Here is a 22,607-nt window from a genome sequence, read left to right as displayed (position 1 = left end):
CACCTGACAAGTCTGGTAATGAAAGCTACCAATCGCCAGGGAAGATGGGGCTGACACAGTGTGATGGACTGTTCCTGCCTGCCCCCTCACCACCCTCCCTGCCTCCCCGCTGAGTGCAATGCTCTTTTTCAAATTTAAATTCATAGGGCTAGGTAACATAGAGCCCGGCTGATTGACCAGAGATGATGATGATGATGATGATGATGATTCATTAACAAAATTTAGTCATTTCCTAGCTAGAAAAACATTCCAAGGTCACATTGGTGGTTTTTATATTTGTATGTGTAAAGACAACACCCAGAAATATTAACTCAGCTTTACCAGAAAAGTGGTTTGATTCTTTGAGCTTGTGGTGATCCTAACAGAATTGAACTGCTCTCTCCGTCTTGGGGACACTCTGTATTCCTCATAAATTATTATACAGCATCGCCTTTCTGGGTCGGAACAGGGTAGTCTGGAGGTGGATAAGAGATTCATGTGGCATACATCCCAGAAAACAATTCTTGCACTTTGGCGTCTCTGTTTTTATTATTATTAGTTTTTTTTTTTTTTTTTGACATTTGAACTTAGCTATTGTCTGAGGAGCTGGGTGCAGATGCAGCACGTCAGGCTGTGGCTGCTCTTTTCGGCATTCCCCTCAAACTGTGCTTCTGTGGTCTCCTCTCCGGTGAATGCTAAAACACCCAGTTCACTATCTCGCTCCTTCCCTGGGCCCTAAGCTGCCCCAGTGCCAGCCCTGGACAGCCAGCCTCAGGCGTGTTTTCAAGAAAGTGTATTTATTGTTGTTCACTTTAAAAATACAGTGCTAGGTATATTTGTTGATATTTGATACTACAAATACCATGGTTTACAGTGATACACTTTCAGCATGGACATATCTGGTAGACGCTTTGGTGGTGGAGCTAAGTGACCTTGCTCACTGCAGCTTCAGGCAGCTTGAGTTTGTTAGTCTCAAGTTAAAAGTTATGTGTCTGATGTTGCTTTGAATGCTCACCTCTCTCCCTAAATTTTCAACAGGGCGCCTGGTTACTCAATAAAGCCCAAGGGAAGGAGCTCAGGCTTACAGTGCCATTTAATACACTTCCAATATTAATTTACTATTAAATCAGGGTACAAAAAGCCTCCAGAAATCAAGGTATATATTGTTCAAATGTCTGCATTCCCTTCATTTTTAATTCACGTCACAAAAACAAACAAGTAAAACTTCGCTTGGAAAAACACTGACTAGTAAAGTATCCTAAATTCGAAAATACTATGATTTTATTGCAGGGGTCTGGCAAGCAATTCCTTTCCAGGGTTAGAAAGTAAGATGAGAACTTTTCCCAGAAAGGTTTGTTTTGGAGGCTCCAGCGCAGAGGTCCCCGTTCCACAGCGGTGGGGTCCTCCTCTCACCCCCGCCCCCCCGCCCCCGTTCCTGTGATTTGTGGGCACCAGAAGCGACTTCTCCCGAATCCCTGGCGATTCGTGGGGCCCCAGGGCTAAGCTCCGCTTCCTTAGATCGCATTCTAAGGACGTTTTATTTTATTTAGCGCACAGTTTGCATAATAAAATTAAAAGGATCCTATTACTCCCCTTTTCTCCCTGAGCACTGCCCAGCAAGGTCTTTCAGACTGTTATTTGAACGTCTAGAGCGGCCTTCAGAAGTCGAATTAGCATTGCTTTTCTATGGGAAAGAAAAAGGGAAAGAGGTAAATAGGGCAAAGTGAGAAGCGGGTAAGGTACAAGGAGTGAGGTGGATTTAAAAATGCAGGGAGCGGTGAAGGAGACTGGGGACAGAAAAGGACAAGACAGAAGGAGATGGGACAGCAGGGAGGCGACGAGATAAACGCTGAGTCACCCTAACAGGTCACTGGGTACAGGGGAGCGAAGTGCCGCAGCCCAGGAAAACCTGGGTGCAAATCGCACCCCATCTTCTGGGCCTCCTTCCCGCCAAGCCGTAGGAGCGCAGACTTGGAGCTCGGCGCCGCCCGCTTGCCTTTGTCACTGATTTGGTGCGCGGCCGCGGGCTCCCGCGGCGGGCTTTGTTCCGGCGGAGCAGGGCAGGACCCCTCGCACCGCCACGTCCCCGCCCTCCCCGAGCTGGGGACGGTGGGGGTGGGGACTGCGCGACGGGGACAGGGAACCGAGGAGCTACGGCGGGCGCCTCTGAGCCTGGGATTTCGTTCCTTGGCTCCTTTTCGTAATTGAGCTGTTCTCCCTTTGGGGAGGGGGCCGGGGCTGCGCGGGAGGAGGAAGAGCTGGAAGGGGGTACCCACTCTCAGCCCGCAGCAAGGGCGAGGCGCAGCCCTCTCTGCCGGCCTCCGGGGATTTGTATTGTATGCATGTACGCATGCAGGGATGGATGGATGCATGTACGGATGAGGAAAACCGGTGAATTGGGTCCCATGTTCTAGGTTTCCGGTCGAGCTTTTGGCAGCTGCAGGGCGCCTCAGGTCGGTGCCTAGTTAACCCCTAACATCTGCTCTCGAGGTGTTTGGGGGCCGCGGGTGAGCGCTGTGGACGCGCCCCGGGTCGAGGGCTGCCCAACCGGCGGCGCTCAGATCCCGCAGTGGAGGCCCGTGGCGGGGGACAAAGGCGGACATCCCGAGCAAGCAAAGGGCAGGCGCGCACAGGCACCCACGTACCCACGCGCTCTCTCGCCCGGGCCCCTCCCGGCGAGCCCGGGCGACTGAGAGTCAGGGCTCTGCATTTGGAAAGTTCCCTACTCTCTCCTCTCGCCATTGCTTTTAGAAAGCGGCGAGTGAACGTGTGTCACCCTCTCCCCAGCCAACCCCAAAGGTGTGGGCAGATTGCAAGAGTTACTGCTCTGTTATTGTTTGTCAAATAGGGTCCTTCTCTTGGGAGAGGGTCGAGGGGCATGTGGCGGATCCCGGGCCAGGATTACATTAATCAAAGCATTATTTCCCCAGAGAAGCGGAGCACAAATGAGAGTAAATCCTAATAAAATTGGATCGCGGAGAAATGGAACGCTTTAAGTAATCTGTGCTGCCTGATAAAAATCTCACATTTACAAGATGTGGGTCTTAAAAAAAAATCCGCACACCTCTGGCCTCGGCTTGGCTGGTGGGGCCGGGTCAGAGCGGGGGACAGTCATTACAAGAAGCTCAGTTGAACTTCTGGAGTGAGAAAGGAAGCAGGACACCCTTTCGGAGTTTCACAGGCTCAGGTCTGCCCAGGAGGCACCTTCGGCCCTGGGCACCCCTCTGGAGTATTTGCGGAACCCGTGGGTCCGACGGAGTCCCCAGCCCTGAGAGGTCTGGAACTCTGTTCCTCTGGGAACGTGGCCCCCACTTTCCCTTTCGAACGCTGCTGCAGCACGGGCAACTCCCGTGGGTGGGGGCGCACAGCCCCACCGAGTGGGAAGGCAGGCGCGGCCCACCGGCTGGGCAGGGGCCAGACGCCCCGACGCTGCGCCCGCAGCAGATTCGCGGGCCCCCCCCAACCCCGCCGGGCTCTCCATCCCAGGGCCCGCCAGGTCCGCGGGAGCCGTTTCCTAGGCAGCCTGGGGTTCCTTCGGCCAGGGGAAGGGTGTGCGTTTGGGGTGACTGCCGGGGAAGCCGAGGGCGCTGCTCGCCAGCGAGACCTCTGGTACTTTCGGGCCATCCCAGCGGGAAGCACGGCTCTCGATCCATCCGCCTTCGTCCCTCCAGCGGTGGGAAACTTTCCGACGCCTCCCGCAGCTCTGCGAGGAGAGAAAAGACAGGCTCCCCCTCCCAAGCCCGTAGTAACCACTGAGTGTAGGGAGCCAGCCCGCAGGGAGGCAAACTCCCCCTGCCGCCCCGAGGCCTCCTCCAGCCGCGGAGACTGGAAAGCCGACTGCGACGCCGCGCGGCCCGTCATTGGTGACAAGTGTGACAACCCCGTCCCGGTCCTACGGGTGAGCACCAGCCTGAGGGCTCCGCCGACCCTCCAGAGAGGCGCGCCGGGAGCCAACTCCCATCCGGGTCCTCCATCCTAACCTTCCGCTGCGGGCGAAGGTGGGCGGCGGGGACCCGGCGGGGCGCAAGCGCGCCGGCGCCCCCTGCAGGCCGGCACCTGAGGGCCCGCCGGGGCGCTATTGCCAGCGAGGTCCCCGCGCTGGCCGCGTCCCGGGCCGCGGCGCGGACACGCACGGCCGCCCGCCAGCTCAAGGGCGCCCGCAGGCGCTTTTTTCAAACGCGAGTTTCCATCGGCGGGGAGCGGCAGGGTGGGAGAGGAAGACAGGAGCGAGGGCCATGGAGCGCGGCGCGGAGCGGGGTGGGGCAGCCGGCGTCACCCCCTCCCCAACCCCTTCGCGCCCCTTCTCGGGTCCGCGCTGGGCAGTCCCCGCGTGTGCCAGCGGCCGCGCGCCTAGTTCCCGGCCCGCGCGCTCCGGAGTCCGGAAGGCCGCGCTGCCTCTCCGCAGGGGCAGCGACCGGCGCCAGGCACCAGGCTGGGCTGGGCCGGCCTCGGCCGCCTCACCCCCGGCGAGCGCGCCCCGGAGGAACCGTTTCCCTTGCATTCCAGAGGGTAGAGCGGCGGGGAGCAGTGTGCGTGTGTGCGCGTGCGAGGACGGGTGTGCGTGTGGATGCGGTGCGCGCGCAGGCCAGGGCAGGGCAGGACAGGAGGCGCTACAGGATGCTCTGGTGCAAGCATATCCTTTTCAGCCTGAGATCTAAATCTGCAACCTTAGAGCAGAGCTGATTATTCCCCCGCCCCCCTCCTCGGTTCTCTACACAGGCATCTCCCTCTTTCGCCTGAGCCTTCCCAATCTGATTCCCAAAGAGATCCCCCTTGTGGTCCGGGGATTTTGATGGACACCCTGACCCACGTGAGCCAGGGTGAGGCTGAAAGGGACAATGTTAGCCGAGGGCATGTCCATCATCCAGCCTGCTCGTTAGGCTGGATTTCACGCACCAGGAAGCCACGTTTGGGGACTTGGGTATCTGCTTTCTCTCTGTTTTGGCCTTAAAAATTGCTGCGCAGAGGCTGTTTTTAGTTTTGGAGTGATGGGACGAGGTAGGAACCAGTTGCAAATTACTTTTGGGGCTTCTGTTTATGTAGCTGACCAGTGGTAGCCCTCCTGTGCACCTTTCCAACCTGCTAGTCTCTTTCCAGCGATGGGAAATTAGCGGGGAGAGGGTTCGAGTAAAGACACCCATACCTTTTCAGTTCTGAAATAATGACTCCCCTTTCCCAGTCTTTGATTTCCGTAATTTCATACAAAGCAAGGGCTGTCAAGGATCTCTCCATAAGAGAAAAGGCAACTAGCAGAAGAAAACTTGGGCCAAATTACATTCCCCCTTCTTAAAACATTAACCAGGGCCTCCCTCCCTCCCTGGTCCCACCAAGTTTGTTCTACTCTCAAGGGGAAACAGGACAGAAAAAATCAGAAAAAGGTTAAACATTCCTCTCCCTCAATGAGGCCATGAACCCCGTTGCCAAAATGTACTTTTGATAACCTGAGATTCAGAGGGATTCTAAAGAGAAACGGAGCACAGGCCTTTAGTTGTCCTGTTTTTGCCCTGTTGTTTGCATCTAATGATTTTCACGAGTTTTGAAATACCTGTGATATATATTTTTTCTGTCTTGGATTTATTAATATGAGATGATTTTACTGTTAGCCATAATTATTTATAGGACCTCTTGTGCTAGAGAAGGGTTCTAAGTAACACACTCACTAGCATCTGCCAAAGGCCCTCCCCAGCTAGAGTCTTGACACAATTTCAATCACTCTTTTTCAAAAGATAATTTATAGGCAGGTAAATTTTAACAAAGAATGTTAATGGTAAAATGTGAGTGTTTAACTGGGTGAGCTTTTGTTTTTAGAATCAAGGTTTAGCTTTTCTCTGAATTATTTATCAAGCTGTTTGCCCATAGGCCTTCCTAAAATAAGGGAAAGGTGAAGAGGAGGGGATCACTTTTATTTATTTAAAGCATTTGTTGACATAAAATTTTAAAACTAGGCTTTTGGAAAACAGCGAATTACTAAACTATGTCTATAAACACCCACCTTTGGGACTGTGAAAAGCAAAAAACAAAAAACAACCTAATTACTTTCACAGGAAACAGTACTCAGTTAACTAAAATATTGTATGGCAATCCTTGGAAGCTCCTCCTCCTCCTTAAGTATAGTACAGTTTGGTAATATACTACACATATTTATACATGATGTAAATATACATATGCACAAGGGTAGATGTTTATGTACATAACATAACAAAATATATACATACCCCAACTGAATACATTTGCATATAACATGCCCATGTGTAATATACCAAACTTCTATGATTAACAATACGTTCTATAACAGATAGTCTTAAAATAAGAAGTGAGTGAATCTTATTCATATTGAAAAAAATTCAAAATTTGTTTTGAAATCTGAATTGTGCTAACTGTAGATGGCACCACAGAAATCAGTAAATAATAGGTTCGTAGTATTAATATTTTATGCACGCCCCCTTTAAAAGTACTGTGAAGTTGAATAACTTGTTTTACATAAAATAAGGACAGCATATTTAAAATATAAACATTTCATCTAAAGTCAAGTACCTATTTTTTTGTCTTTTTTTCCACACATAAAAAACTGTTGTCTTAGAATAAAAATTAAATTTTGGAGGCAATAAAAGAGATTAGTCCTTTTATTTTTTATTCTATTCTAGAGAAAACATTTTTAACTAGTTGATCTTATGGTCCTCTATATGCATTGAAAGACATTCAGTAGTCTAGTGATAATTCAAAATGTAAAAGCAAATTTGAGGCATATATTATACTTGATTTGTATAATATGGGATGCCAGGTTACTTATTTGCTTCCTTGAAATGGTATTTTGAATCTTTGGATTTTCAGAGGCCTTTTCTGGTTAAAATAAGAACTACAGTTAAAGTGAATACATTGGCATTCATTGGCAAGGGTCCAGATGCTCATTTGTGTTAAGAAAATGCAGAGAAATGATATACCAGAATTTTATACTTTAAGTGTTATTTGTCCTAGTTGATAAAGGAATCAAAATGATAAAAATTTGAAGTTTTATGGAGCACCATGATAAAAGGACCTCTCTTATGTAATGAGAGTTATTTGTACTGAATTATAAAATATTTTGTTTATTCATGTTTATGTAAATGTATATTTCTTTACCAAAAAAACATATATGATGTTTATGATGACATTTATTCCTACATGTGATTTATTGCTTGTTGATTTCAGAGAGTATTTAAGAGACTGATGACTCATTGGTGATGTCTAAATATTACTGATGAGCTTCTGAAAATAGAAATCGGTTTAGCCTAACTACTTTTTGAGGTTTGTTTCTTAATCTCCTAAAAAGTTTGAGGTTAAAATGATGAAAATACCGCAAGTGAAAAAAAAAAAAAAAAGACTATTACTTGGAAAGAGGTAAAAACATTTTACTCTCGTTGAGGTTTCAGATCAACTGCAAAAGTTAGTCTTTTATGTTAAAAAGTTTTATATCTGATGGTGTGAAGTGATTTGAGGAGGCATAGGCTATAAAATAACATACAAATGCACAACGTTCATTCAAAAATTTGGATGAAGAGTCATTTGCTGCAAAATTGTAAAATAATCTTTTCTGTCAACTTAATTAATGAAGTGGGTAAAGGACTATTTTAGTAGACTCAAATTACATATGTAGAAAGATTTGTAAGAATAAATACTTTGGCATTCTGTGGCCTAAAAGCAGACAGAACTATAATATAGCAAATAAAACTCCCCAGAATGTAGGCATCCAAGATTCAATTTCATTAAAAAATTTGGCAGTTAAAGAAAAGAAGGAAAAATGCTTATTAAATCAGGGCAACTATAAAATGTTGACAGATCTCAAGTTTCATATCCAACTAGGCTCTTAGAAAACTGCTGGGATATTGGTGGAGTACAAGTTTTTCTGTCAAACCATTTTTCGTTGTTAATTATTTTTTTCAATACCCTCAAATTTCAACTCCAACTTCATAGACTAACCATTTTCACTTTCTTTTTCTTTCTTTCTCTGGTTCTTTCTTTCTCCCCATGTCTCTCCCTCCCTTTCTCCCTTCTTTCTTTCCTTCCTCCCACCTCCAAGTCTGTAAGGAGTTGGACAAGGCTATTTAGAAAGGCTTGGAGAGACACCCTAGGGGGATTGAAGGTCCTCAGTCCCAGTGGTTAGACATTATCAATGAAACACATCTAGTGTACTGAGGTATATTGGTGCTCTCTCAAAACACATTTATTTTCTTTCCTCATGCAACTACCAGTGTCTTTTAGAGAGAGAAGCAGACGACGTCTACTGAAGGCAAAATAAATTGGAGAATTGAATTAATCATTTGGAAAATGCAGGCATTATTATTCTCCCTTCTAGCTGCTAAAAAAAAAGAAAAAGACAGTGAAATCTGAACAATTTGGACTGGCTATCTGTGATTAAATTTGTAAGATATCAACTAATTCTCTAAGCTGTTGCTTTATTCTTCATTCTACCGATGTTAACAGAGATGGATACACACACCTGAATGGGCCTCCAGTGGAGGTCGTTATATGGGCTAAGACATTTACCCCAGATATAAATAAAAGGAATTGAGGGGCATGACTTGCCAGGTTTTGCTGAGTACATTGTTAGCAGTTATTAGATAATTGTTCACCTTTCTACTTTGCCCCATGAGAAGAGACACATGCTATATTATAAAATACTTTAAATTAATATTAAATAGTCCGACTGGGATCACTAAAGTTATTTACATTTAGCAATGGATTAAAATGTTAGCATTATACATTTATTGAATTAGGATCTTAGTCTCCTTGTGTGCTCTGACTTGAAACATTTGCTGAACAAATCTTCAAGGGTTTTTTAGGGAGAACAATTTTCTCAGTGTAATTTGGTGGCTTGAAAGGTGCGGTGCCTTTACTTTCTGTTCGGGGGCAAAAGACAATAAGAAAGGACAAGGTTAAATATTGTAGGTGGTAATTAGGCCTGTTGACTATTTTAAAGTAGCCTTTGGTAGAGCAGGATAAGATTGAACGTGATTTGGGTTTAATCTAAAGAACAATAGTAAACAAAAATTACAACCCATTAAAAAATATATCTAGTTGCAAATATGATTTTGGAAAGAGCACCTAGACTTTATATTAATAATCTTTCTGCTTTTCTTGAAACTCTCTGGGAAATTATGTCACTTCATTTTATATTCATCTAATTAAATAAGTGAAGTATTGTTCTAACACATAAAGCTTAAGTATTCCAAGATTAAGTAAAAATATGCGCTGGACAAAAAAAAATTGCTGATTTCATTTTTGCTATAATTTCAAGAGAGAGAGTAGCTAAGTGAAACCTATGGGTTAGTAATGGTTTCTATTTATTTAAAAAGTTGTTTTATTAATAGAAATTGTGTTTTCATATTAACCTTTGAAAAATGTGCTAATCTTTTGAAATTTTTAATGATTCCTATTTATAGATGCACATAAAAATAGAAAACTACTTAATAGCCTTAATGTTTGTTTGTACCAAAATTAAATATATACAAAGATGTTAGTGAATAAGTGCATGAAGGATGTTAAACAAGTAGGCGTTTAAACCTAAGATTGTATTTTGCTGGTCACAACTATTACTCATCCTATTCTATTTTTTTTTTTTTTCATTGGGCCTTCAAAAACTTATATAGTGTGAAATTGTTCCAGAATCACTAGTTATTCTTCACCCTAGACCCTTTTCAATAAAGCGATGCCATCCATGGAAGATTTAAGGCAAAACAAAATAATAGACTTATTACCAGGAATTTCTCTTGGCATAAGTATTTACAAGATTTTCTAAAAAATAATATCTATAGGGATATTTATTTTGCTTTTTTTCTTTCTTATTTTAGAGGTAGGGTCTAATTCTCCATGTTGGCCGTTGATCGCGATGGAGACTGTTGAGAGGTAGCCGTGTAATTTCTTTATCTTTCACCTGCAAATTACACACATTATTTTGCAGCTCAAAATAAGCATTCCCAATGAGTTGCATTCAGTAAATGTCTTTCACAGCATTAGTACAGAACTGAGGTACAAAAGAATATTAATCTAATACATTCCAAAATTCAAATACTTGTGATTAATAAGCATTATTATCTATAAATAAGGCCCTAATGATACTTTGGCAGTGTTGTAAACACAAGAATCAGAGGCAATTATTGTCATTATTGTTCGGCAAGTACTTCCCATGAATACCAAATGAGTACTGCTGTCCAGCTACTTGGCAAGTAAGGTTCCTCTAAAGAAACAGATGTTGGCCAATCAGGACTGGCTACTATTAACTGCCCTTAGCCCAAAACTCAGAGTACTGAAAGAAAAACAATAACAACGACAAACAAAACAAAAAACAAGACATCTAAAACAGTTGTGATGTGATCTTAAGAAATGTCCGCTATTATAAATATAAAAGCATCTTGAAGATAATGCTCTTTTCCAATACTGACTTTGGTGAATTGGGTACATTAGACCATGTGTTATTTGGAAGCAAAGGTCTCACTTGTGAGGCTCTTAGACCTGCTGTGGTGGGATACCCTTATAGTAAAATCAGTGAACAAGGAGAACTAAGTTGCAGCTACACGAAAACCCCTTCGGAGAGCTTGGGTGTGACCAGGACTCCATCTTTTCCCCCTTTCCCAGGCGGTAGAGAGCTTCCTCCTTGGTTAAGCACATTAAACGTGACCAGCCCACCAGGCCCAGCTCCAGCTCTGTTTGTGGGAGGGGGGCAGCCACCAGGCAAGTCGAAGAAAGTTCCTCACTCAGAGGGAGCTCCACACAGGCCCCTGGTTGCACATTCGTTTGCACTCTGGGCGCAGGGCCAGTGTGCCAATGAACTGATTTTAGCTTGCCATCTTAGGAAGGTCAATGGCATTGGGTAACAGCCAAATTGTTTTTTGTGGAGAGAAGAAAAAAAAGTTTTGCATATATTTTATTAAGGGATAGGTGCATTAAGCATTGAAGATAAATTTGTTTTCTATTTTTAAATTTCCTGAGCCAAGCCTTATGGTTTAAGGATGTTACAGTTCTGTACAACGGGGGTTGAGAAAGCAAGGAACTGGTTTCCCAAGCCATTGGAGAAACTTAGTGAAGACAAAGTCTGGGATGGTGGGGTTGGTGGTGATATTTCAAAGAAACAATCGCATTACCAACTGTGGTCACTGGCCATCAGTTTCAGCATGGGTGTGTTATTTATGGAGAATAGGGATGGAATGCAAAGCTACCCACTGGAGGGAAATGAGATTGGACTGACTCTACCTCTTAACCCACCAGAAAACTCTTTACTGTCACCTTAGCAGGAACTGAAACATAAGTGATTCCATTGTCTTCACTATAAACCAGTAGGGGAACTAGAGGGAGCTTTTTCCCCAGGAGATTTTCACTTAGCTCCCTGTGAAAATGTTCTTGATACCCCTCACCTCCCCACACCCTGCCTAGATTTGTCAGCAGGGTTCCAAACCCATGGAGGGGCCAGGTGGCTGGACTCCAGATGGGTTAGAGATTGGGCCCTGGGCACTCTCCCCTCGTTTTCATTTTGAACTTCCCTGAATGGGATGGAGGGGGAATTTCCCACCCGAATTCAGCAGCATATGCTCAATCTCTGAGCATAGGGATATGAGAAAAGGTGAGTTCTTCTAAGCAAATCTTTTCTCATTTCCAAGCATAATAGCTCAAAGGAGAATTTCCATAACAACAATGCTGATGGCGACAGTAATAATAATAATGACGATAAAATTTTGCTAAAGACTTACCATGTACCAGGTATTGAAACATGACCTTCAGGTTTCATATTGTCTTATTTAAGCCCCGAAAGCCCTCTGAAGGATCATTTGTATCTAGGCTGATGAGCCCGCTGAGGCCTGTGGGCCTGAGGCACCCACCTAAGGTCACATAATGGTGGCACCGGGTTTTGAACTTCAGTCTTTTCTCTTGAGTCTTGAACTTGAGTCTTTTGAACTCTGGGGGACACTGCTGCTTTCTATGTTTCTGGGAGTTCCCCAAACATTGCCCCTTTAGGGTCTAGTGTGTGCTGGCTTGCAAAGCGGTTCTGTGGCATTTAGTGAATGCATCCCCCGCCCTCTCCCCAACTCTGTCTCCCACGCAAACAAAAGATGGTCAAGGCTCCCAAGGCCTCCTCACACACCATGACTGCACTCTTTGCCACATCTCCCAGCCCTTCATGTGGATGAGAACAGAATAAGGCTGGACATAGCAACCTGAAATGAAGATTACAATTTGGTTTGGATGCTCCACTTACAATGAAGCACAGTGCATTATGAGAGGGTACTCAGAAAATGCATGTGTGTGCCTCTTTAAACTTTCTTGTGCTAAATCTATGTATAGGAGTATGTCTGCTTCTCTGTGTATGAGCATCCTAGGGAAGAAAAAGCTATTAATGGGAAGCAGTGTTCCTAATCACAATGTTGACTATTGACTCAGGAGCTTATCCCTGTTTCTAGGTTCGAGGGACACCCAGTGAGTGCTGAGGGCTGGTTTGGTTTTTTGCTCGTCACTGTGTTCAGCTCATGCACAACTTAGAAGGGGACTGTGTGGACGCCTCACTGCACACAGGCAGGGCTACCATCCAAACGTTCTCATTGGCCTTGGCATTGTTGGAGAAACAATGACGCTGTTTCAGGCGCACCAAGCATCAATCAGGGAGGCCAGACTCTAAGCCAGGCACTGCCCCTTGAGGGAGATCTGGGATCCTGGTGACTGCTTCTCTGTACATTGACCAGAAAGCAAGCAGAACATGTGAATGCTGGTTCTTGGCAAGAGAAAAAATATGTGCCTTTGCTTTGGGCCTATGAGGACATATAATCAGCTAGGGAACTCTGAGATATGGGTACTCCACTCATGGCAACAAAGACATAAAGTTTGAAAAAACTTCAGTAATGATTTTATTTTAAATGAAATCTTCATTGCTGTTGCTGGACCCCAAAGGGCAAAGCCTTATTCATAAAGGTTGAGGTGAAAAAGTTACTTGGCTTTTAGAAAATGACTTTCACCTAATTAATTAATTAATATTCTGCCTCATTCCAAGGAATAATGTGAGGCAGTTTATAAAAATGCATGTCAGTAAGAAACGAAGTTGGGAAAAGGGAGCCAGCGTAAAGTGAGCATCCGCTACTGTATGTCCATAGGTGCTTAAGTGCTTAGAGATGTCCACAGCCACAGAAAATGGCATGAGATTGAGTTTTTTTCTCCACAGTAAAAAAAAAAAAAAAAAAAAAAAAAAGTTTTAAAAAAAGCCTTACAACGAGCGATTGTAAATCGCTTTACAATAATCTATGTTAACGTCTACCTAAAAAAAGGAAAAAAGACATTGTTTTCAAGATGAACTATCCATTAAGTGTTACTTGAAAATATTTCCTAAACATCTTTGATACCTTTAACCCCAAAGAAAAATGTTCACAGGGGAATTTGCCCTGACATCTTTTGTATTCACAATAAAAAAGCTAATCTTGAAGTCTGTTGGAATTTTACATTGCAGAAAGGCTTTACGACATTCTTCCACGATGTTTAATGCTAGCACTTGGCATTTTACTTTCTATACTTACTTCCTATAAGATAATTTGATACTTTTCAAAACGTAGGTCATGTTCTGCTGCTTCCCGGTAAATCCCAGGAAATCAATAAATGATATATGTTTTATTGCCTTCTCTGTTTTTTGTTTAGGTAGTCAAGAGGCAGATAATATGAAGACCTCAGAGAGATTCCTTATATTTAGGGGTATAAAAATTCATGTGTCCTCTGCCACAACCAGCCTGGTGACTTGGTTGCCTCTCATAACTCTCTTGGTTTCAGTTTTCTCATCTGTAAAATAAACGTATAGGATTTAGTTGATCTTTAAGTTGCCTTCTAGTTATAAAATTCTGTGTTTTGAATTTTCTGTCATCTAGAGAATCCATTAATGTAAGCATGATTTTTTATATCTAGTTATATTTTTACATATATTTCAATTGTTATAGAACTTGCATGTAAAGAAGAATACAGGGCATTCCATTATGCAGTGTAAATCAATAAAATGAAAATGTGTCCATTGACAACATTTGTATTTTCACCTATTACAGAGCTGTGCCATCTCTTTGAATACAATACACTTTTATGCCCCATTAAAGCATGCTTGACATAGCTTTCAACTACTTGCAAATGCTGAGAAGTTGAAAAACATAACATTTACAAAAGATACATCTGGTGCATATTTATATGACTTGGAATAAGGAATCATTTAAATACTGCTGAGCCATCTCCGTATTAGGAGAAAAGATATTCCATGTCCATATGTGAAATTGGTGATAAAATACATGTAGGTTTAAATTTCTCTTGCACATTTTTTCCTTGACACATGTTAAAAATATGGAAGTATTGATTCGGGATTAAATCATCTATTTGAGTTGTTGGAATTGCTTTTCCTTTGAATTTTATAGATTACATCATTAAATCTAAGTTTATATGCTAGAGGTGGTAAGTTCTCAAAGGGATTAAAAGTAGCACTTCATATTTAGAAAAACTGCGTCTTATTCAGGTGCAGGAGTTCTTAACCTGGAGATCAGGGACTCCTTAAACATTTAAAGACGGGCATCAGGGGTTCTATGAGCCCCCTGAGTTTATATGGGAGCATTGTATGTATATGTGTATATGATTTTTATTTAACTTACAACAATATCCTGAAGTGGTTTATGGCCTAAAACTTGGAGTTATGAGAAATATCTAGGGTTACTCCTGATGAGTTGTTTCACCCTGAAGTACATAAGCCACCTACCTTCCGTAAGCCTCGTCTCTAAATTTCTGTAGCTTACCAGTATTAAAATCTGATAATCTCAGTGTGATTTCCAACTTCAGCATTCTGGAGCTCTGAGTCAGAAATTTACCTTCATCTACCTAAATCTTAAACCACCAGTGCCCTCAGCGTTTGTTCTTTGGGACTGCATTTATTTTAACATTGAAATTGTGGAGGTCTTGGGTGGGAGTATGGGAGAGGTTATGCTGAATAATTGTAGAACTACATATGTATCAAGTTGGGGAAAAAAAAGCACACCTAAAAATCATACAGCTCTTCTAGAATGCCATGTGGTATGGCATATGAAATATAACTACCCTCCAGCTCACACACACTTTAATTAATGTTATGGGCTGTGCTTTAAACTGAAAGACGTGAGAAAATCAAGGTTAAGGACGCTCTGTTCTTTACCATGGAGAAGAAAAAAAGAGACAGCTATGTAAATTAAGGATTTTGTATCTCCTTGTCAATTTCTTATCTGTCAATTTCTTATCTGAACGATTTCTAAATCAGAAGAATGCTGAAGATCTGTTTTCCCATCAGTTCTGAGCCCGAGGAATTTGGAGCTGGAATTCTGAGCCAGGAAACAGCCCTGTTTTGAATTCAGAGGCTCTACTGCTGAACACAGATGCCAGGCTTATGATACATTCCAAAAGGTTCAGCTTGATATTTCAACCCCAGAGGTCAGAGAGAATTCCTCAGAGGAGCAAATGAAGAATAGCAACAGTGGCCAGGGAATCTCCAGTTATCCTCCAGGGAATGTCAGCACCTCAGCAAGCTTTGGTGATATGGCCAGGCAGGCGGCACCCACCTTTATAAAGTAGAATATTGTTCTGATGGGCCCTGCTGGCGTCAGGCTATGAGATACTTCTACCTTGTTGTATGTTTGGCATGGTGTAGCTCCAACATCTGGAAGGCTTTCCAAGTTTCTCACCTTAGTTATTAGGGTGCCATATAGACCCAACCTCCAATGCTGATATGATCTATTGTGCAAAAATTCTTAACTTGAGAGATATTAATTGAAAAGATTCTCACCCTTACAATCCTTCATGTCTGTGTGGTAGTTGTTTGTGTGGACTAATTTCACATGCATGCTACAAACCTGATTCTAACTTCAGAGGCAGGCTCTCACCCCACAATTCTTTCCTTCACCCTCTCCCCAGATGTCTAATGATATTGCAGATTTATCAAAACTCTTTCAATATAATAAGGGGTGGTACCTTTTTGAGTTTAAGCCCCCAAGGAGACTACTTTTCAGAAAGAACGGTCTGAAGGGGTCCCATAGGGCTAAGGGGTCTGCAGTCATGAACTTTCTATGAAGTCCAACTTAAATCACACATATTGCAACTTATACTGATGAACCTTGGGAGCCTGGGGATGTTGAGGTTTTTTTTTTTTTTTTTTTAATTATCGATCTATTTATTTATTACCAATTTATATTTCTAATGATTGACAGAACTTTTCATGACAAATTAAAATGATAAAAAATATGATTAAGGATTGAAATAGCACAAACCAAATTTCAGTGAGGAAGGAAACAGAATAAAGAGCTAAAATGAGGCTGAGTATGGTGACTCATGCTTGTATTGGGAGGCCGAGGCAAGCGGATCACTTGCGGTCAGGAGTTCGAGACCAGCTTGGTCAACATGGTGAAACCCCCGTCTCTACTAAAAATACAAAAATGAGCCAGTGTGATGGCGTGTGCACCTGTAGTACCCTGCTACTCAGGAGGCTGAGGCAGGAGAATCGCTTGACCCAGGGAGGTGGAGGTTGCAGTAACCCGAGATCGCACCACCGCATTCCAGACTGCGTGACAGAGTGAGACTCTGTCTCAAAACAAACGAAACAAAACAAAACAGAGCTAATATGTACCTTTTTTTTTTTTTTTTGAGAGGGAGTCTTGCTGTCGCCAGGCTGGAGCAGTGGCATGATCTTGGCGCACTGCAACCCCTGCACCCCCGCACCCACCCTGCCCTGGGTTCAAGCGATTCTCCTGCCTAACCCTCCCAAGTAGCTGGGACTACAGGCACATGCCATCATGCCGAGCTAATTTTTGTATTTTTAGTAGAGACAGGATTTCACCATGTTGGCCAGGATGATCTTGATCTCTTGACCTCGTGATCCTCCTGCCTTGGCCTTCCAAAGTGCTGGGATTACAGGCATGAGCCACCATGCCCGGCCAATATGTACTTTTTTCCCCCAAAGGACCATATCTCGAATGCTCCAAAGCATTGTCACAACTAGAAATACATTCTGCCCTGAATTTTTCCTTAAGCAATTCAGTTACCAATCTGCCTCTTACATTATTGACCTTGATGGAAAGATACATTGACTCAACCTGAGAAGGTGGAAGTTCAGAGTAAATTTGACTAATGATACTGTGTTTTCATCTTTGGTAGGAGAGGCAATAAAAGAATGCTGACTTTTGATGCCATTTTGTCTCCATTAGGAGAGATGTGAAATGACCTGTCCCGTGAGAGCTCTAGGTCCTGTCCCTCTTTGTTTCTCTCCAGCCACCCCAGCAGAGTTTCTCCTGTTTGGCAGTCAACGTGTGTGCAACTCATCTGTCCTTGGGTAAACTGCACTTCGGCCTTTCACCTAGGAATATTCTTGGGTTAGGAAGCTTTTTGAGCATATCATTGATAAAGCATCCACAATAAAGTGGAATGGCATGCCATCAATAATGTTAGCTCGCGTAGGTTTAACCATGACCCTGTCAGTCAACAATATCTCTTTATCCACATGCGTATACACAAGGGTAATACCATTTGACGTCAGTAGCATAAAGTCTTTGGAAGAAGAAATGAAATAAGTGTATCAAAACCTCCTTAGAAAAATCTGCTTTATAAGTCAAAAGTGTTATTACTTTCACAGTGACTCAGTGTTGTTCTGCCACAGCTGGAGATCATAAGACATCCCATGAAATGCAAGGTGATATAGAAAAACAAACAAAAGATTTCAGACACATACTCTTTTGCTATGCACCTTATTTAGCCGTTTCCGAGTCCTTTGCTAAGGCCCTGGTATTCCCTGCTGCACTGAATTATTTTAATTTGAAAACATCATTTGTGTATCGTGATAAATTTTTTGGTTGAATATTATGATTCAGAACTGGGGATGGAACTTTACCTTGGAGACGTTATGTATTTGCATAGGTGTGAATTGAGATCCTTAAACTCAGATATCTACTTTGGGATTTGCCCAGGAAATACTTTTCATGTCTTATGAACTTTGATAGTTATTTAATTAATTAATTATTTATGTGAATTCCAGGGCAGTTTTGCTAAGTAAATATGAAACAGCCAGTCTGAATGAAAAAAAAAATTAAATATTCTGTCACCTTACTCTTCTCCAGCAAAATCTTTGAGACCAGAACTCTAAATGATTCTTCTACAGATACTATTTAGAAAATATGACCACAGCGTTACAAAAATGAGGTAACAGTTTCAGTAAACTATTTTTGTTTAGGGATGGAAAATGTTATTTTAAATGTAGGAACAATTCCTTTTTTTGACTAGTTGTTCTAAGAATAATATACAAGTTCTCAAATTTCCTGTTTTCATCATATTGTCAATAGGAAGATTTTGCTGATGGAAATAATTACTAAAGGAGATCAGGAAATGTTCTCTTAAAGGTATAATTCTCCATAAGAAAATACATGAGCTACAGAATTATCCCTCTAACTTTGGGAATTTATGGGTTGGTGAGTGCAATAATGAATGTTCATATTGTAGATCCAGATCTTAAGAAAAGCCATTTTGCCAATAATCCGCTGTGAGGAAGCAGTGCGAATTAATTAATATTGAAGAAAGCACATTATGTGTCTGTATGCTTAAATGGCTGGCCCATTTGGACTGAAATGAATGATATATTCAGCTATAAATTCCAGCTAAGTTGGTGAACCAGTTAACTCAGTAAACGAATTAAGTAGTTCTAAATTTTAAAAAATGAATTGGATCATTCTAGTAGATAGATCAAAATCAGAGATTGCTGTAAAGGAATATGGATGTAGCTCCTGAAATGAAGAATTTCTTGTGATGCCATTTGCAAAGATGTCACAGAACATCTTTTGTAATTATTTGAGATTAAAATGTAACTTTTTTGGGAATATATAGTAGGAAAATAAAAGGAGAAAAGGACTTCAGTAAAAATCTGGAGGCTTACAACAAAAATATTTTTTAGAAACCCACATGTGTTTTGAATAATGAAAGGCTTTCCTTTCTTTTATTTTGGTCACAGCTTTTTAAGTAGCTAATATATTTATCAGCATTCATAACCTGAGTCACATGAGCTGGTCATTGGTGGTTTTTCTGGTGCCTCTGATGCTGATTTCAACTTGTTTTGTAAGGAGATAGTATTTATTTACTTTTTGCAGAAATAATGTTGACTCCTTCTGGCTTCTCAGTTTTGGTTTATTGCTTTTTGCTCCTTGGATTTTCTTCCCTTTTGTCCTTTTTCCCTCTTCACATTGAAAACGAATCTTCTATTTCCATGCTTTTCCTTCTTTGCTTCACTCTTTGGTTCCCTTCCTTCCAGTGATATTGCTAGAATTTCTTCTCGAAATTTTTCTTCTCCATATTTCTTGATTTTTTTTTTTCCAAGTTGAGTATTGCTCTGTCTCCCAGGCTGGAGTGCAGTGGCACAATCTTGGGTCTTTGAAACCTCTGCTTCCTAGGTTCAAGCAATTCCTCTGCCTCAGTCTGCAGAGTAGCTGAGATTACAGGCATGTGCCCCACACCTGGCTAATTTTTTTTTTTTTTTTTTTTTTTTTTACTAGAGACAGGGTCTCACCATGTTGGCCAGGCTGGTGTTGAACTCCTGACTTTGTGATCCGCCTGCCTCGGCCTCCCAGAGTGCTAGGATTACAGGCATAGGCCACTGTGCCCAGCCCCTTCTCAATATTTCTTAAGCATCTACTGATTATCCTTTGTCCATGGTGCCCTAGTGTCTCCCTGTTCTTTTTGCTTCTATAGTTATTGTTCGTAGTGCTCTGCCAATAGAGATTTCTATATGAAGCCATTGGAAATTTCAAACCGATGTTGATGGACAAAACATTTTTTATACAGTTTTCATTATCTAACTAATTGTAGTTGTTCCTGAATTTCTTCTCCACAGTTGCTCAGTCTTGCCTTGTCTTCCTAAGCAGAGGTCATCTCTTCTTCCTCACTTGCCTGTTTCACTCTTTCTTTGTAAGGTAGGCTTTGGTCACATCTAAGAAAATTTACGTTTAGAGTGCCTTGCCAGCTGAACCCAGGAGCGTAGTACGTTCTCAGTAATCGAATAGGTGACATCTTCACAGCCATTTTTTTCTTTTTTTGGAACAGACTTGCCTGGGAGTAGGAAGACTATTTAGATAGGAGGTTGGCATCGTGTGTGTTGGTATCTTGTGTGTCTCTGGGCACTCAGACAGTGATGAAACAGGGGCTCTCTGCTTGCCACTGTTTGTGACACCGTGGCAAACCACTTAATTCTCTGCACCTCTCTGCATTCGTGGACTCACTAATGATCCCCTCATAGTGTTTTGTGGAATTTTGCACTTAGAACCAGTAACTCTGTAATCCTGTATGTTCTTATCTGGGTAGAGACCTCAGAAAACCTAACACTGTACAAGTTAGACACAATAGACACGGTAGATGCAGCAGAAGCTAGGAAGGGTAGAAATAATACCAGTAACGTTATCACTCTGGGTATCTGAAAGCCCACTCATGTCATCCATTTCATTTCATTGTCACAACAACCCTGAGGATGTGTGAAGGCCACAGGCTTCTCAGTAGGGAGCTGGGGCATCTCTTTGGGCCGCTGCTGCCATGCAATTCATTTGGGAGGAAAGAAATGCCCACTAAAAAACCACTGGGATATTATGAAGGTAATGGCTGGTAAGAGCTCATCCTGAGTGTGGAAAATTGGGGCCATTCAGCCTTGCAGAAAAGAAGAGTTTTATGTTTCATTCCCAAGTCCGGAGAAAAGAAAACCTTTCCTTTTCTTTCCTCTTTGTTGTTTTTGGCAAGACTCTGTAAGGCTGCAACTCACATGTAAGACACACTGGACCAAATTTTCAAAGAGCCTCTGTACTTTGCATGTGTTAGATTTTTCATGCCCAGCTACAGCTCTGGGTGGTGGTAGAGTTTGTGGGGTGGAGGGGAGGGTGGGCACAGATGGGCTTTTCACATTTGCTGCCCCACTTTGAATGTGGAAATATACTAACTTTTATGAGATTTGGTTTTCTTAAAAGCAGGGTTCTTTAAGGAGGCTTATACCTTCAGCAGTGCAGTTTTGAAATGAACGGTTCTGAAAATGATAAGGAGATCTGTGCCTGTTTGCCTGGATAATGGTAAGAGGGTGGTTTATTGTCTGAAATAGAACTCAGCCAAAAGAGATCTCCAAATTATCACAGAGCTTGTGTACGTGAGTGACTTTCAGTTCCTTGCAGGTCATGGAGTACGTTTTTCCTAGGTACTTTTTGTCCAGAATTGACCTTCACTGGAGAACGATTAAATGTCTTGGAATTGGTGATTGGATAACAGAAAGCTTGAGGGTTTGGTTTATTACAGGAGATATGTAGATCCCTTTTTCCCCAATGTGATCACAGGTGACTTCTAACTTTCTTGTTTTGGCTCTTTGCCATCTGTATCTGTTAGGATAGGGTAGGTTATGATATGGTAGAAAAGAACCACCAAAATCACAGTGGCTTAAAACAGCAAGAGTTTATTTTTTTCTCTCAATGCACATCCATTATGGGTTGGGAGGAGGCTTATCTGTCATAGACACTTAGAAACCCAGGGTGATAGAGGTCCCCTCTCCACCTGCTTCCACATATACCATAACCAGAGGAAGGCAACATGGTGAGGCTCACCCTGGCTCCTAAAGCCTCTATCCAGTAGTGACACCTGTCCCTTCTATTCTTATTGGCCAAAGAAAGTCACATAACCATGCCTAACTGCAAAGCAGCTGGGAAACTGCCCTATGACTACCACATCATCTGTTAGACATAACTGCACAGGGAAGGGATTTCTCTGTGTTTATGATAATTAATGCTGCTAGCATGAATTTCTCTGCCCCAGACATTTCTACATTGGTAGAAAAAAGTGTTGTCACATAGCTTCACAATTGTCTCCATGAATTAGAACTCCTATATTCTTGGAATTTTATAATAAGCAGCATCAAGGACTTTTGATACTTTGAAATCCTTTCAGTGACAAGGACTGTGATGGAAATAATAATAAATCGAAAACTTGTGCATGGAGAGAAATATATCCCTTAAGAAGTTGCGTTAACTTCACTTATTTTTCTTTCAAATGTGCTTTCGAGTTTTAATCAAAGAACAACGTATTGTGATCAGATTAATAAACATTTGAGGGATAGGAATTAAGACTCAGAGAAGATAGGTAGAGTAGATTCCTCAAGTCTCCAACATTTCAGTTAAAGTCTTTAATTTATATTTTGGGATTTGAAGGCCACCATCACAGCCATCACCACCATTATCCCCACCACCACTACCAACATTATTACCATCACCATCTTCACTGTCACCACCACCATCACCACCACCACCACCACCACCATTACCACCACCATCCCACCATCACCATCACCATCACCATCACCACCATCACCACTACCACCACCATTAACACCACCACTGCCATCACCATCACCATCACCACCACCACCATTACCACCACCATCCCACCATCACCATCACCACCATCACCACTACCACCACCATTAACACCACCACTGCCATCACCATCACCATCACCACCACCACCATTACCACCACCCTACCGTCATCACCCCCACCGTCACCACCGTCACCCCCACTGTCACCACCGTCACCCCCACTGTCACCCCACCATCAACCATCATCACCCCCACC

At 42.6% G+C, this 22,607-nt stretch overlaps 1 protein-coding gene across 1 annotated transcript in view; it reads left to right on the top strand.

Moving 5' to 3' along the window:
* The first annotated feature begins 2,329 nt into the window (after positions 1-2,329).
* The window catches only part of LOC108312919, a 102,292-nt gene continuing 82,014 nt past the window's right edge, over positions 2,330-22,607 (top strand). Inside the window, exons 1-3 of the mRNA XM_037742955.1 lie at positions 2,330-2,370; positions 2,470-2,746; positions 3,131-3,877. Coding sequence (XP_037598883.1) covers positions 2,330-2,370; positions 2,470-2,746; positions 3,131-3,877 — 1,065 coding nt within the window. The remainder of the gene's footprint in view (positions 2,371-2,469; positions 2,747-3,130; positions 3,878-22,607) is intronic.

The sequence above is a fragment of the Cebus imitator genome, unplaced genomic scaffold (genome assembly GCF_001604975.1).
Source record: "Cebus imitator isolate Cc_AM_T3 unplaced genomic scaffold, Cebus_imitator-1.0 Scaffold131, whole genome shotgun sequence".
NCBI lineage: Eukaryota > Metazoa > Chordata > Mammalia > Primates > Cebidae > Cebus > Cebus imitator.
The sequence above is the reverse complement of the archived record's forward strand: the minus strand, read 5'-3'. Positions and strand labels throughout refer to the sequence as shown.